Below are 13,631 nucleotides of genomic sequence, written 5' to 3'. Positions count from 1 at the left end.
ACCTTGGAGAGCCCAAACCCCCAGTGCGTAACACTTACTTTCACTAAAGAGGAACATGCTCATTAAACTTTTTAAATACTTTGTTTAGTGCCAGTTTATTTATTAGTTTATTATCTGGTTTCATACAAAAATGAGGAGGCAAAAAACTTGTCTTGAGCTTAAGAGAAATCAATAGGCATTGTGGGCTAGCTGGAATTACTGTTGGAGTTTATAGAAGCAGGGGGAACATGAGAACTCTTTGAATTTGGTTGAAATGGTACCATTTATAGCCTTCAGTATGCTACCTGTGAGGTTCACTTCAGGTTTAAGACATCTATAGTATTATGCATTATAGGCGTCTACTGGGTGTTTAACATAGTGTATCATTGGATAGCTTCTTTGAAGTGTTTTAATCTGTAACTGAATCACTTAGCATTACTTTGCTTTTAGAAATGGCAGTTTTCCATGAGACAAAGAGGTAGGGCTGTTTGCTCGTTTATATAGTCACCAGCACATGGCTTTCAGTTAATTTACGATTAAAACTATCAAATTCTAATCCAGAATATAATCATGTACATTAGTTGAAATAACAGCCTTCATGCTTTGTTATATATATAAACAGGAAATAATGATGAACAAAAAACTTCAGTGTTTCTGGGCTTAACAGTGCTGGTATGAAAAATAAAATTAGTATCTGAGAGGCTAAATATACAGACTTTACATATTTACTTAAATTAGTTTTCATATTTTACTCTGATGTGTACTCATGTTGTACGTAACAATGCAGGACTGTGGTTTATGCAGAAATGGAAGAAGTCTGGTTCTTTATTGCAATTGACATGTCGAGACCATTCGGATCCACGACAAACATTCTTATACAAACTCAGTAAAAAAGCAGGTAAGCTTTGTTAACACTTCCTATCTTTTAAAGGCCACTGTACATAAAAGTGAATAGGAAACTTAAAAGAAATTGCTTCAGACAAGCTCCTGATTCAGTTTATTTAAGAGTTACTTTCACTTCAGTCTCATGCTCTTCAAGTAAAGTAAACAGTAACCATTTTCGTTGCAGAGGTGCATCATTACTGTGTGACTTTCTTTCCTAGCTACGAGCAGAAGTTCCAAGTGCAGCTGCTAGACTGCTGTAGATGCATCAGCTTGCTCTTGGGCCACTGAAACTGGTAATTTCACTGTGATGAGTCAAGTACATCCATTACCTCTTTCTGTCTGCCTTTCTTATCTGTTCTATAAACATAAAAATCTGCCTTATAGTTTTTGCTAACTAGTTGTTTATTACCTCATTGAGATTGTTAGGTAAAATAAAAACTAATTTTGTTGAAGGAGGAGTTGTAGTTGCTATAATAGCTAAAAAAAAACCCAGGCTAGATTATTCATATGATGTCATTCATTCCATTTTCTCTGGTTTGACGATTCTTATTTCAGCTGTTGGCTAAGAGGAAGTTTTGAGAAGTGGATAATGTGCCAGTTGTGGGGTAGTTTCTATTAAGCATTATAAAATTAGTGAGGATTCATCCCACAGGTGTTTCTCAGTATGTGTCAGCCAAGCAGTTGTGGAGCTAGAGATGCTCATGGAGTTCTGTGAAAAATCCATGCGTGGTTCTCCCTCAGAATATTCGCAGGTTGTCACAGGTGATACTGTGTTGAAAGGAAAGCAGTACAAAGATGCAGGAAAAGACTGACATCTAGCTCTTGAGATGTTTGAATATAAAACTGGGGTGTTGAAAGAAGCAGAAAAGAATAAGGAACAAAAGAAATGTCATGGATTAAGATATGAATGTTGATCAAAAACTGATTTTGGAAAAAACATGGGATTTTTTTTCCCCTTCTGTTCAAAACCTTCTATCACAAGGTAATTTTGTTGCCAGTTAAGTAAAACTTAAGGCTGAACTAGTATTTAAAGATTTTGAAAATAGATGTTTCATCCTGAACCAAAGTTACCAGCTGATGAGAAGTTACACAGTGGATGTTGGGTATGGCTGTGGGACCTGTGTTGGAGAGATAATCAGATGAATTAATCAGTTGGCTTTAAGGAATTTGATATTCCTTGCTTTTATGTGTATACCTCCCAACATGACTAGAGACACTGTTATTTGAGTATTGTTGTCTATTCTAGAAATATACATTTCTTACAGCAAACCCCTATATGACAGGCTTTTTGAAAGACATGGTGTCCTGGGTTCAGCAGTAGCAGTCATTTTTCTCCTTCTTGGTAGCTGGTGCAGTGCTGTGTTTTGACTTTCTGCTTGGGAACAGAGCTGATAACAAGGATGTTTTGGTTTGGCCAAGGACTTTGTGAGGCTCATGCTCTGCCAGGGAGGAGGGGAAGCCAGGAGGAAGCAGAGGCAGGACACCTGACCCAAGCTAGCCAAAGAGGTATTCCATACCACAGCACGTCATGCCCAGGATGTAACTGGGAGTTAGCCGGAAGGGCTGGGAGACTGCAGGGTTGGAGGAGGTATCGGTTGGTGCTTGGTCGGGGGCAAGTTATCGGTTGGCTGGTGCTGAGGTGTTGTATTCTCTTCCCTTGTTATTTCCTTTATCATTATTATCATTGGTGGTAGCAGTAGTGATTTGTGTTATACCTTAGTTACTAAACTGTTCTTATCTCAACCCGTGGGAGTTGCATTCTTTTCCATTCTCCTCTCTGTCCCTCCGGGAGTATGGGGAGGGCAAGAAGGGGGGGAAGTGAGTGAACAAGCTGTCTCTCTGGTTTTAAACCACGACACATGGATAACATCATCTTAAGAGTCACAACATGCATTTCAGACTTCATTCCCCATAAACTGTAGAAGGAGCCTAAAACTCTTAGGGCTCAGTCTCTGATTTCTACCTTCTTACTGAAGAGGTGGAAAGAGCTGTACCTCAGGCCACAGCCTCATACAGAGTCTTGTTTCCAGGTCCTTCAGTGGGGTTGGTTTGAGGGAGAAGAAAAGGCTGGGGGAGAAGGAGAAAGAAATGTGGAAGTTTGATAATTTTATTTCAGGAGAAAAAGCAGGCTTTATGCTTCCCTGAAAGAGAAGGAAGAAAGCTTTCCTTTGAGGGGTGAGTTAATATGCTGTATGTACACTATAGGTGTTGCTGCCTTTTAACTCTTCATACCTGTACAATGCATGCATCAGTCCTGTCATAAATTTTTTTCATTCAGTGGACATACAGTATTGGCCATGCTTGACTCTGAAAACACCAGGAGAGAGGAGTTTGGGATTCCCCTAACTGTACCATTCCTCTTCACAGATTTTCAGTGCATAATTTGCATATTGTTCCCTGTGGGGATTTTAAGCATAGGTGTTTACAGAAATCACTTTACCCCAGGCTCCATTCAAGAGATGAACAACACTATTGAGAAGTATAACCCTGATTTTACAGCATCTGTTGATTTTTCTCAATCCTGTAGGAAAATAGGAGTATAAGATGCTGAAACATCTGTTGCTGCTGCTTTATGTGGTGTCTTCTTCAGATGTTGGCTTTGCAGCTGGGAAAGTCCCTAGGGCAGCAAAACTTGCTGCTGTTTCAACTCTGTTATGGTCTAGCTGATTTTCAGATCATCCCTAAAGCTGGCTGTGGATCCAGTAGGTTATGTTTCAAGGGCCAAGGTCTCAGCCACATTGTTGTAGGGTGCTTTGTGGCTCTAGTTCTCAAATTTGCCAGAGAACATACTGTTAAATGTATCATCTTGTTGCTTAGATTTGTGCTCATTTCTGTTCTCTGTTCTGAATTCTGGAGTACCAGTTGACAGCAGAAATTTTGCACTCTTGAACACATTTCCAATAAATCCTTTTCAGAGCTGCTTCTATCACAGTAGCACATCTAGGAGGATCTATGACAAATATTTTTGCCAAACTTGCTGTTTTCTCAAAGTTTGGGGCCAGGTTGTGCTTCATGGCTGAAGGTCAGTCACCTCAAGACTCTTGGATCTCATCGTCAGAAGACGCACCAGTTAGCTTCCCTGCCACTCCCAAATTTTTTGGACTCTTTCTCTTCCCAGATCTCTCTCAAAGAACCCGTTCTGGAAGCAGTTTTAATGCTTTAATGCTGAGGGCTTGCAAAATGAGCTTCTCCTGTTAAAAGTGTTTGTGACAAGAGAAAAAGAACTGTGAGTCTTCTGCACATGTACAGCATTCTCACTTAGTAGTAGTTTAGGACTTTAAAAGAACCTTTGCAACTGAAAAATGAAACTTAAAAATGATAAATATACCATTAATAAATCTCTCTTATCTATCTAATCATGCAGCTCTTCCTTTGTATAGTGTAAGTCATTCTGTCATTACTGGTTGAAGGAACAGGTACCCAGAACTTGCTCTTTGCAGCTTCTTTTGAGTTCTCTACCTCAGTTTTCCTGTACTCCAAAAAGCTTTTGATAGTTTTTTTTTTTAAAGCGGCCCATAAGAAATAAACAGGTTTTCCTACAGTTAAAATTGTTACAGTGCTGCCATTTGTTTGTTGTAGTTCATCCTTTGATATGAGTGAATGATAGTTACCCAGTTCTGAGATAAAAGCTGAAAGTGTGACATGTGTGAGGTTCAAACTCAAGCAGTAGATGCTTATTATTGTTAGTCTTGATCACATTAATTTTTGGTTCAAAAATAGCTGGTACCACCTCGAGTTTGTTATTCACACCAGAAAACTTGGTGTGAATTGGTTGACATGTTCTGTTGCACCTCATAAATATAACTACATGCTATAATAGTGATTGATCTACGTGACAAAACCTAAGTTACAAAGTTGTTGATGTCATTAATGTTGTTAGTGTCCTTAAATTAAAAGGGAATGCATTCACTGCAACATAACTATCTGTGGTTTAGAAGGGGCTCACTAGAGTGTTCTCTCAGAAGTATATACAGGTACGTTTTGTTTGCAGAATTTCCTCAGATGTTGTACTGGAGATACCCCTAGCTTTCATTTACAAGTGAACTCTGGGAACATTTCAGTTTCAATTAATCTGTCAAGGCAGAATGACAGATAACTTATTTTAACAATTCTCTTTATCCGTTTCTGGTGTATAAGTAGGAATTGATTCTTAAAATGTAAATGCCTTTTAAGGTGATGGGTAGAGCACAGCAAATGACAGGTGATGATGGCGGTTAACTGTCTGCTTTTGTGTAGCATTGTATGCGGTTTGTCTGTCAACTCATTTTGCTTTTATGCACTAATAGTGTTACACTTGTAGAATATTTTTAAAAGTCAGGTACAGCTCTTTCATTGCCTAGCTGTCAAGTTTGTTAAAGCAGAAAGAGTGACCGTGTTAACTTGTTACAGCAGCCTTAAAAGCCTACATTATGTGTCATCTTCAAGTGTAAGTTATGACGTAATATTTTTTTCAGGCCATGTAGTAGTGTATCCTAGGAATGTAAATCTTTATTTCAGAGAATGATACCAGGTAGCAGTGAGAGAACAGTTTCATTGATATGTAGGCTAGTTTTGGTGTTCTGATAGTCTAAAAGAAATGTCAGTGACATGTAACATTTGGCTTTACTGTGGTTTCAGACAAGACTTTTTTGTGTGAATACCTTGTTCAGGATGCCAGTACACTGGTCAGAACATGTACTAAAAACAAAGAGTCCAGTTCCATCAATTGGTCTTTGCCAGCAGAAACTTGAGCTTATCAGTCCCTTGAAAAATATTAAGTGAAAACTCAGGAGGTAGATCCCAGTTTGATACAAAGTATGATTGATCATTTGCAATTAAGGACTTGGCAAGTAGACTGACTCCAAAGCTTTGTACAGAACTTGTTCTCCTATAATGCATAAAGATGTGTGTCAGAAGCATGGTTTGCTGATACTGGCTTCCATAAAGCAAACCTCAAAATGCTGTTTTCTGTCCAAGTTATAACTGTTTGCTCCTTGGTGGAAGTGCTTCCTGCAACAATCTTTGGACCAAAAAACCTTCAGCAAGTTTTTTTACCTCAGCTTTAATTCTGAGCTTTTTTTAAGTCCCATTTCTCAGACTTAGAATATACCCACATTAGCACTCAGGAATGCATCCAGAAGCAAATCTCTTCATGATCCCTGTTTACATCAGAACACAATGAATGGGCATTAGGAGCATGTTACAATCACAGGATCAGACTAGACCTAGTCATAGAATCATAGAATGAATCAAAGAATAGTTTGGGTTGGAAGGGACCTTAAAGATCATCTACAGGGAGTTTACAACCTCCCTGCCATGGGCAAGGACACCTTCCACTAGACACGATTGCTCCTAGACCCTGTGCAACCTGGCCTTGAATACTGCCTGGGATGGGGCTGCCACAGCTTCTCTGGGCAACCTGTGCCAGTGTATTCTTAATATCTAGTCTGAATCTACCCTCTTTCAGTTTAAAAAGTCCAAAGTAAACTCTTCTGAAAATGGGTATTATGATGGATGAGGGATTTTTAATACCAGGAGGTTTGCTCTACAGCCCTGATACTCTTGTGCCTCGGAGTTCTCAAATGTGAATGTACAGCCATAGTCTCTTCCAGGATATGTTTGTACTTCATAGAATCATAGAATAGTTAGGGTTGGAAAGGACCTTAAGATCATCTAGTTCCAACCCCCCTGCCATGGGCAGGGACACCTCCCACTAAACCGTGTCACCCAAGGCTCTGTCCAACCTGGCCTTGAAAAAGGTCAAAGTAGGTGGGTTTAGATTCGTATGTCTTAGTACTTCCAGAGGTCTCAGTTAGAGTGGAGTTCTGATGTGCTTGTTTATTGCCTTATCTTTCCCCTTTAAAATGAGCATTTTCCTGATCTGTGAAAGGAGGAAAAGATGTTTGGTTTGTTTTTTGTTTGCATCCATGTTAACAACAGATCAGCTTCAGTGATAAAGTGTGATTGACATGTTTTCTTAAGATGTCTGTTCTCTACAGGATGTCAGCTTAGCTTATTTGGTGCTGTTGAGCTTTGCGGAGGCGAAAAGGCATTTCAGCTCTTAACTTGACATAGTGCCTGTTTGTAACTCATGATGAGGATAAGACTAGAATTGAAATAGCATCCCTATTGGTAGCATGGCATGGAGACTAACCTAATCAGTTCTGCAAAGAGGAAGGACCTCCCAGCCCTCCATAGCTCTCTTCCAAGAATTCATTATGGTCAAGAACTCTGTGGCACCCCACACTGAATACTCTCCATTTCAAATACCTTGTTTTGGATTAGTTAAAGGGCAGTGGTATGGAATTTTGTCATCCTTTTTGTCACACAAGTCGCAAGAGATAATCAGCAGCCCATTGTACAGTGGCTCAATCTCCCATCACTGCTTGGATTTTGGCTACAGCTAGAGGACAGACTGATCATCCAATTCTGGTGCCTGAACATATAAATAGATTTATTCTTCTGTGATTGCAGTTAGTTGTGAGTTACCAGGTCTCTAAACCACCTGTTCCAGACAAATTTTTCCACTTGGCCTATTAGTTGGAAAAATTGTAAATGAATTTATCATTAATTCATTTAAGTAATGACTAATGCAGTTATTCAGAATTCACTGCTGGACATGAATGGCACGGTGGTGGTACTCTCTGTGTATGCTTAAATTCACTTTGGCTGAGACTGAGATTCCATTAGGTTATAGGGATCACCGTAAACATTTGGAAAGCCAATTAAAGGTTCATTACTACAGGAAAGAACATTCTGTTACATAGGACAAAGGTTGTTACTTCAGCAGTGATCTTTCCCTTGGGTTGTTCTTTTACAGGCTATCTCAAATCCTGTTAAAAATTTTAGTCAGCACTTTCTATTTAATGACAACCTCAGTGTTCTTTATAGTACTCTGTGAAAATGTGTGATCTGTTCAGTAGGTGATGAGTCCAAATGTATGTGTTCTGACAGAGTTAGGTTTTAGTCTTCCAGCATTTCTGCCTAACAACAACCTGAAAGTATTGGCCTCATGAGATTTTGGGACTGAATTAACTTAATTCAGTGGCTGAAAATTTTGCTGCACAAGAAAAACTGGTTCATTAATTACTCAGAATAATTTTAATATGGGATTTTTTTTTTTTAATTCTTACAGTACACATGACAGTATTATGTGTGGTGTGGGAAAATAAAGCTGTGGATGATACGAATTAACTGAGCTATATTCTTGTTCAGAATGTATTTAATGTCTAGGCAGTAAGTGAAAAAAGAATATGTAATGATGATTGGTGGTCCAGTGTTTACTGCTGCATAAATGAAAGATTGTAATACGTTGCTTCTTTCTCCACATGTACATTTAAGTACAGTTTAGCACTGCATGCTTCCAAATTAGAGATTGTTCTATGCCTGTGTCCTAAGTAGTCCCATAGCTTGCCTAGAGAGCAGGAGGGATGCTGCGGAACACCATGCAGTTACTTCTCCTTGGCAAATGGCTTGAGTTATCTCACGTTGTAGAAATCCATGGAACTGCTAGCCTCTATACATTTATATACACCATGTTGACTCTTCCCTCTCCCATCCATGTAATCATAATGCAGTCTATATATATCACATGAACCTGGTCATAATAAACAACTTCAAAATAAAATACTTGGACTTTTTTCTTCACAATAGGCACAAAATGCTGCTCAAATATTTAACAATAAAACTTGTGTACGAAATACCTTCCTGGCTCCTACTGAAGAGTTCCCTCAAGCACTTTTTCATAATGAAGGATTCCTGGTAGGGAAGCGCAGGGCATTATTTTTATGAACCAGAATGAGTCACTGTGACCAAAAGGGGATGCCTAATTTATTAGTCTGTGATGTCCTAAGCCTAGTTTTTGTTTTGTTGTTATATCTGTGTTATATCACAGTGATGAAGACAGTCTGTTTCAATATTGATTGATGTAAACTGATGTTCCTCTAAAGATTCCCCAGGATATCTCTTCCTCCTTCAGGTCGATTAAAAGATCTAGGCAGTCCACTTAGAATCAGACAGAAGTTTGGGTTGGAAGGGACCTTTTAAGGATCACCTGGTCTTCTTTCTACCTCTATGTGAATGCTGATGGATATTTCCCTAGGGAAAGTGCATATCAAAAAATCTTAATACAAGATATACAGCCTCCCAAAGAATTTACAAAGCTATTACAGATAAGCCTGCGGAGAATTCCTATTGTTCTTTTCAACTTGGTACACGGTTTTGGAACTGACATCTGTGTCTTTGTGTGATTTGCTGCAGTCATTTTTCATCAGATGTCAGATAAAAAACTCCCATTGATGTAGCTAATCTTCCGAGAACATTGGTTCTTCAGTGAGCACAGGGAAAAAGCAAACAAAAAGCCCCAAACAAGCAAAACAAAACAAACACAAAGAAACCAAAAGGATGCTGGGGAGGGACTCTTCATTAGGGACTGTAGTGACAGCACAGGGGGGTAATGGGTTAAAACATAAACAGGGGAAGTTTAGATTGGATGTAAGGAAGAAGTTCTTTAAGGGTGGTGAGGCAGTGGAATGGGTTGCCCAGGGAGGTTGTGAATGCTCCATCCCTGGTGGTGTTCAAGGCCAGGTTGGATAGAGCCTTGGGTGACATGGTTTAGTGTGTTTTGTCCCTGCCCATGGCAGGGGGGTTGGAACTAGATGATCTTAAGGTTCTTTCCAACCCTAACTATTCTATGATTCTGTGATTCTGTGAAACAAAACACAAGCAAAACCCCAAACAAAACCAAAAAAAGCCACCTAAACAGACTTCCTATTTGAAGACAACTGGAACCAGGATCTAGTTTGGACGCATCTTCTGTATACTTTTATAGATTTGATAGATTTTGTTGTTGTTTTTTGGTTTTCAATTTTCTGTGAAATCCTGGAAGATGTATTTAGGTTTTCACATACTGAAGTTGTTCTGAAGTTGTTGTTTCTGTAACTGACCTGGTTTGGAGATGTAGCCTTCATCCCATGCAGTGTACAAAATACTGAAAACTAGGAAATAACCTCTGAAAAAAAGTTTTTTTTTTCACTTTTGTCTCTATCAGCAGCTTCAGGAACTTGTACCTTGTAATAAATGGGTGCTGAATTTCAGTCGTAAATTATTCTGTAGTAATCGTCAAGGGATTTGTTATAACAGATCCCTTTTTCTCTTTTCCTGTAGGTCTTCATTACTTCAAAAACATTGTGTTGGTAGGATCTCTGCAGGATCGTTACGTTCCTTATCACTCTGCTCGTATTGAGATGTGTAAAACAGCTTTAAAGGATAAACAATCAGGTAATAAATATCCTGCAAAATAAGCAGACCATGGAGGTTAAACCCCATAGTTTCAGATTCATCCCACTTAATTTTGGGTGCTTAACTGAGGCACCTCTATTATGTGTCTAGACACTCTGGGCTTACTTTGTAGTTCTGGAGAGAGAAAATCCAAGTGAGAGCTGAACTGCTTTCTGGATCTGTCCTGTTCTGTTACATGTAAAAAGATATGAGACTGAATAAATTTCGAGCTTACAGAGTTCATTGAAAATTAGGTGGGATGAACATAGCCCCTGTGTGTTCCCTGAATAGGGAGGACAAATAGCTTTGACTTCTGAGGATGTCAAGTTACAGTATTGAGCACATGGCCTGTATTTAGTTGAGGCTTAATATTAGCGCTGAAAGAAAAGATGGTTTTCCCATTTCCAGTGATGGTTGGTTGTTGTATTTACTGTTGAGACATCCTAGCACAACCAGATTCTATCATTACAGATTGACACATAAATACCTTTTACAGTGTAATAAATTAATACTGATGAGCTCATTCTCTCTATACATGCACAAAATTAAAATGCATAGCTTAAAATTATTTTTCCAACATTTCTGGTAAAACTAAGCTTCCTGTGTATTCTAACAGAACACCAGCATAACACGTATCATTGCCCCTCTTACTCTGGAATGTATTCACTTTTGAGCTCAAGGTCAAAGAACTGTATTTGTTTCTGGTGATTCACTCAGTACAACTTTTCTGTTCCTCTGCAGGACCAATTTATGCTGAAATGATACAGAACCTGCTTCTGCCAGTTCTCCAGAATAAGGAATGTAATTTGGTTCGTTATAATGTAATTAATGCATTACCCAATACAGCAGATTCTCTCATAGGAAGAGCTGCACACATAGCTGTTCTTGATTCAGAAATATTTTTAGAAAAATTCTTTCTTGTTGCTGCCCTAAAATATTTTCAGTAGAGAATAGCATTCTAAGAGACTTGGTTATTACCTCATTAACAGATGAATCAAATAGTGTGTGGTATTGAAGTATAGCTGCAGCTGTATTTTAAGAGATATTTATACTTTTTATATGGAAGATAATTTATATCATCCACACTTAAGGCTTTTTAACATCAACTTTACTTTCTAGGTAATGTGGCTGTGCAATATTTTTTTATTTTGTTCTTTTTACTTTTCTATTACTTTTTCTTAATTTGGGGTACCTAATTATTTGGACATTAAAGCACGGTGTGTACTTCCAGTTGGTTTATTATTGGCTCTCAGATGACAGAAGTCAGTGTCACTTGGCTACCTTTTACAACAGGCTTTGGATGCCAAAATAAATTGGGGTTTAAGATCCTGATAAGGTCGTACATGTTCAGTTGTCGTATTTTAGCACTGTAGGAAGTTTAACTGGAAACACAATGAGCTGCTAAAATACTGGATATTTGAAAACGACTCTACCCATGGGTCTGGCAAAGACCACTGCCACGTTGTTTGTCCAGATATCACTACAGCGTAACAGTGTTCTACAAAATCATTATCATCGTTGTTAAATATGTTCTGCCTGTGGGAATATATTTTCTGCTGATCTCAAAAACATGTTAGTTTACATACTTGATTACTGGAACTTTAGTTTTCAGAAGCAAATGGCAACTAAGGATTTTTGAATGTTTCATGATAGCTGCCTTCAAATAATTGGAGTTCTGCAAACTGTGTTAAAATTGCTCCTTACTCTGTAAGTTCTTCAGATGAATATGGACAGTTTTACATGGACTTCCTTGTATGTACGTAAAATAAGTACATGTTAAAAATTTCTGCAATACTTTTATGAATTTAAGCAATTTTTAAATATTGTTAAAATGTTTTATTGACTACAAAGTATTGTAAATATAAATCGATCCATCTTCAAATGGGACAATATTGTAAACTTTGCCTGTTTAGTGATACAGATAAAATGTTTTTGATATACAGGAATGTTAAAGGTCTACTGACTTTCTACTGGTGCTGAATAGCATTAAGTTTGGTTTCTCCTCCCTTCCCTTTTCTCTCTTTCAAACAATAATTCACTAAAGGTGGGGGGAGAAAGAGTTACCTGTGCATTCACTAATTGTACACTAATCGTAATGAACATTTTTTGAAAAATATACATTTGTTGTATAATGCATGTTTATTTTTAGCGTTGTGTTATTGCATCTGGTGTTAATAAAATGAACAAATTACTCTAATGGAGGCAATTAAAGAAACTGAAATGTTCTGCTAATAACCAAAATTTGTAGGCTTTTTTGTATATAAGTACTGACTTTGTATTATTTGAAATGAATATAGCAATAATAGTTTATAATGAAGTGATTTGGCATTTGATATGGTTTGTTGTACAATACAATCTTTGTAGTAATTTTTTTTCTCTCTATGGCTCACAAGGTGCTAGATAAGCATCTACAGTTCAGTGACATGCACATTTGAGAGGGTATTTTATTAGAGCTGTGTTGGGCAAGTCCTTATGACACAAAGATATCTGAAATGCATTCCCACTATAACAGTGTCTACCTTAATAACTTTTCTGATGGTGCTACTAAGTTTTAAATACTTAAATTACGTTCTGACATCTCAACTGTCTTTTATTTAACAGTAGTATAGTAGTCAGCTAGTGGCTAAATTGTGAATATCAGTTGAGGAAGGGAGATATATAGAATTTCCCTTGGTTCACAATGAGGAAGGTCAGCTGCTCTTAGTGTATACGCATTTGGATGTTTCTGTCACTAGTGAAAAACACCTGTCTTGCTGCATCTGTCCGAAAATCCTGAAGTGTAAAGTGTGCTTTTGTGATGAGCAAAGCAGAAATATCCTGGCAGAAATAACCACTTTATTTATTTTTATAGTAGAACCTGACTATTTAAGGAGGTTTGAATTTGCTTTGTTCTTTGAGGAAAACAGGTGGCGCAGGAATGAAATCCTGTGGTATTTGCATCTAAGTTTATCAAGCAACAGGGAAAATTAAGAGAACATTAAATTAATTTCTCTCCCCTAATTTGTATTGCCCACCGCAGCCCACATGTGGTCTGGTACCCCTCTCAGAACTGCAGCTGTTTGACATCTCCAAGTCCCAAAGGAATGTGTTGTAAGAAAATAATGACCCAGACATGTCCTGGAAGCATATGAAGTTCATATTTGCACTTGCAGACCTTCACAGTTGCAGTTGCTCTCTGAACAACACATGTAGTCTTGGATGTTTTGGACAACTGCATGTGTGTTGCATAGCACAGTCCCCCTACTCCCGCATATTTCTATTTACTGGATGGGAATATGGACTCATATACATAATTCAGTGTCATTTGATGCAGTAGCAGCTACAGTGTTCCATCTCGCCCCTCTTCTGTTTGAATGAAGGCTTCATCTTCCTGTAGTGATGGTGACCTCTGCTTTATGCAGGTATCCGACAGCAGCTTGAAAGAGAATTATACTGCTTACAGAATGAGAGATAAAAATTAAGGTCTTAACATTCCTTTAGATAGCTTCCAGTCTCATACTCCCTGCAGG

At 38.1% G+C, this 13,631-nt stretch overlaps 1 protein-coding gene across 6 annotated transcripts in view; it reads left to right on the top strand.

Moving 5' to 3' along the window:
- The window catches only part of FAM135A (family with sequence similarity 135 member A), a 93,882-nt gene extending 81,443 nt beyond the window's left edge, over positions 1-12,439 (top strand). For all 6 annotated transcript variants that reach the window (XM_061460512.1, XM_061460511.1, XM_061460513.1 and 3 more), the window contains 3 exons: positions 767-877; positions 10,009-10,122; positions 10,864-12,439. In XM_061460512.1, coding sequence (XP_061316496.1) covers positions 767-877; positions 10,009-10,122; positions 10,864-11,069 — 431 coding nt within the window. In that variant the 3' untranslated portion in view covers positions 11,070-12,439. The remainder of the gene's footprint in view (positions 1-766; positions 878-10,008; positions 10,123-10,863) is intronic.
- The last annotated feature ends 1,192 nt before the right edge of the window (positions 12,440-13,631 follow it).

This window comes from Pezoporus flaviventris, unplaced genomic scaffold, assembly GCF_033815535.1.
Source record: "Pezoporus flaviventris isolate CSIRO_AGI_PZ_B2104156 unplaced genomic scaffold, CSIRO_AGI_Pfla_v1 ptg000031l, whole genome shotgun sequence".
Lineage (NCBI taxonomy): Eukaryota > Metazoa > Chordata > Aves > Psittaciformes > Psittacidae > Pezoporus > Pezoporus flaviventris.
Note: the sequence above shows the minus strand (reverse complement) of the source record. Positions and strands in the feature narration are given on the sequence as shown.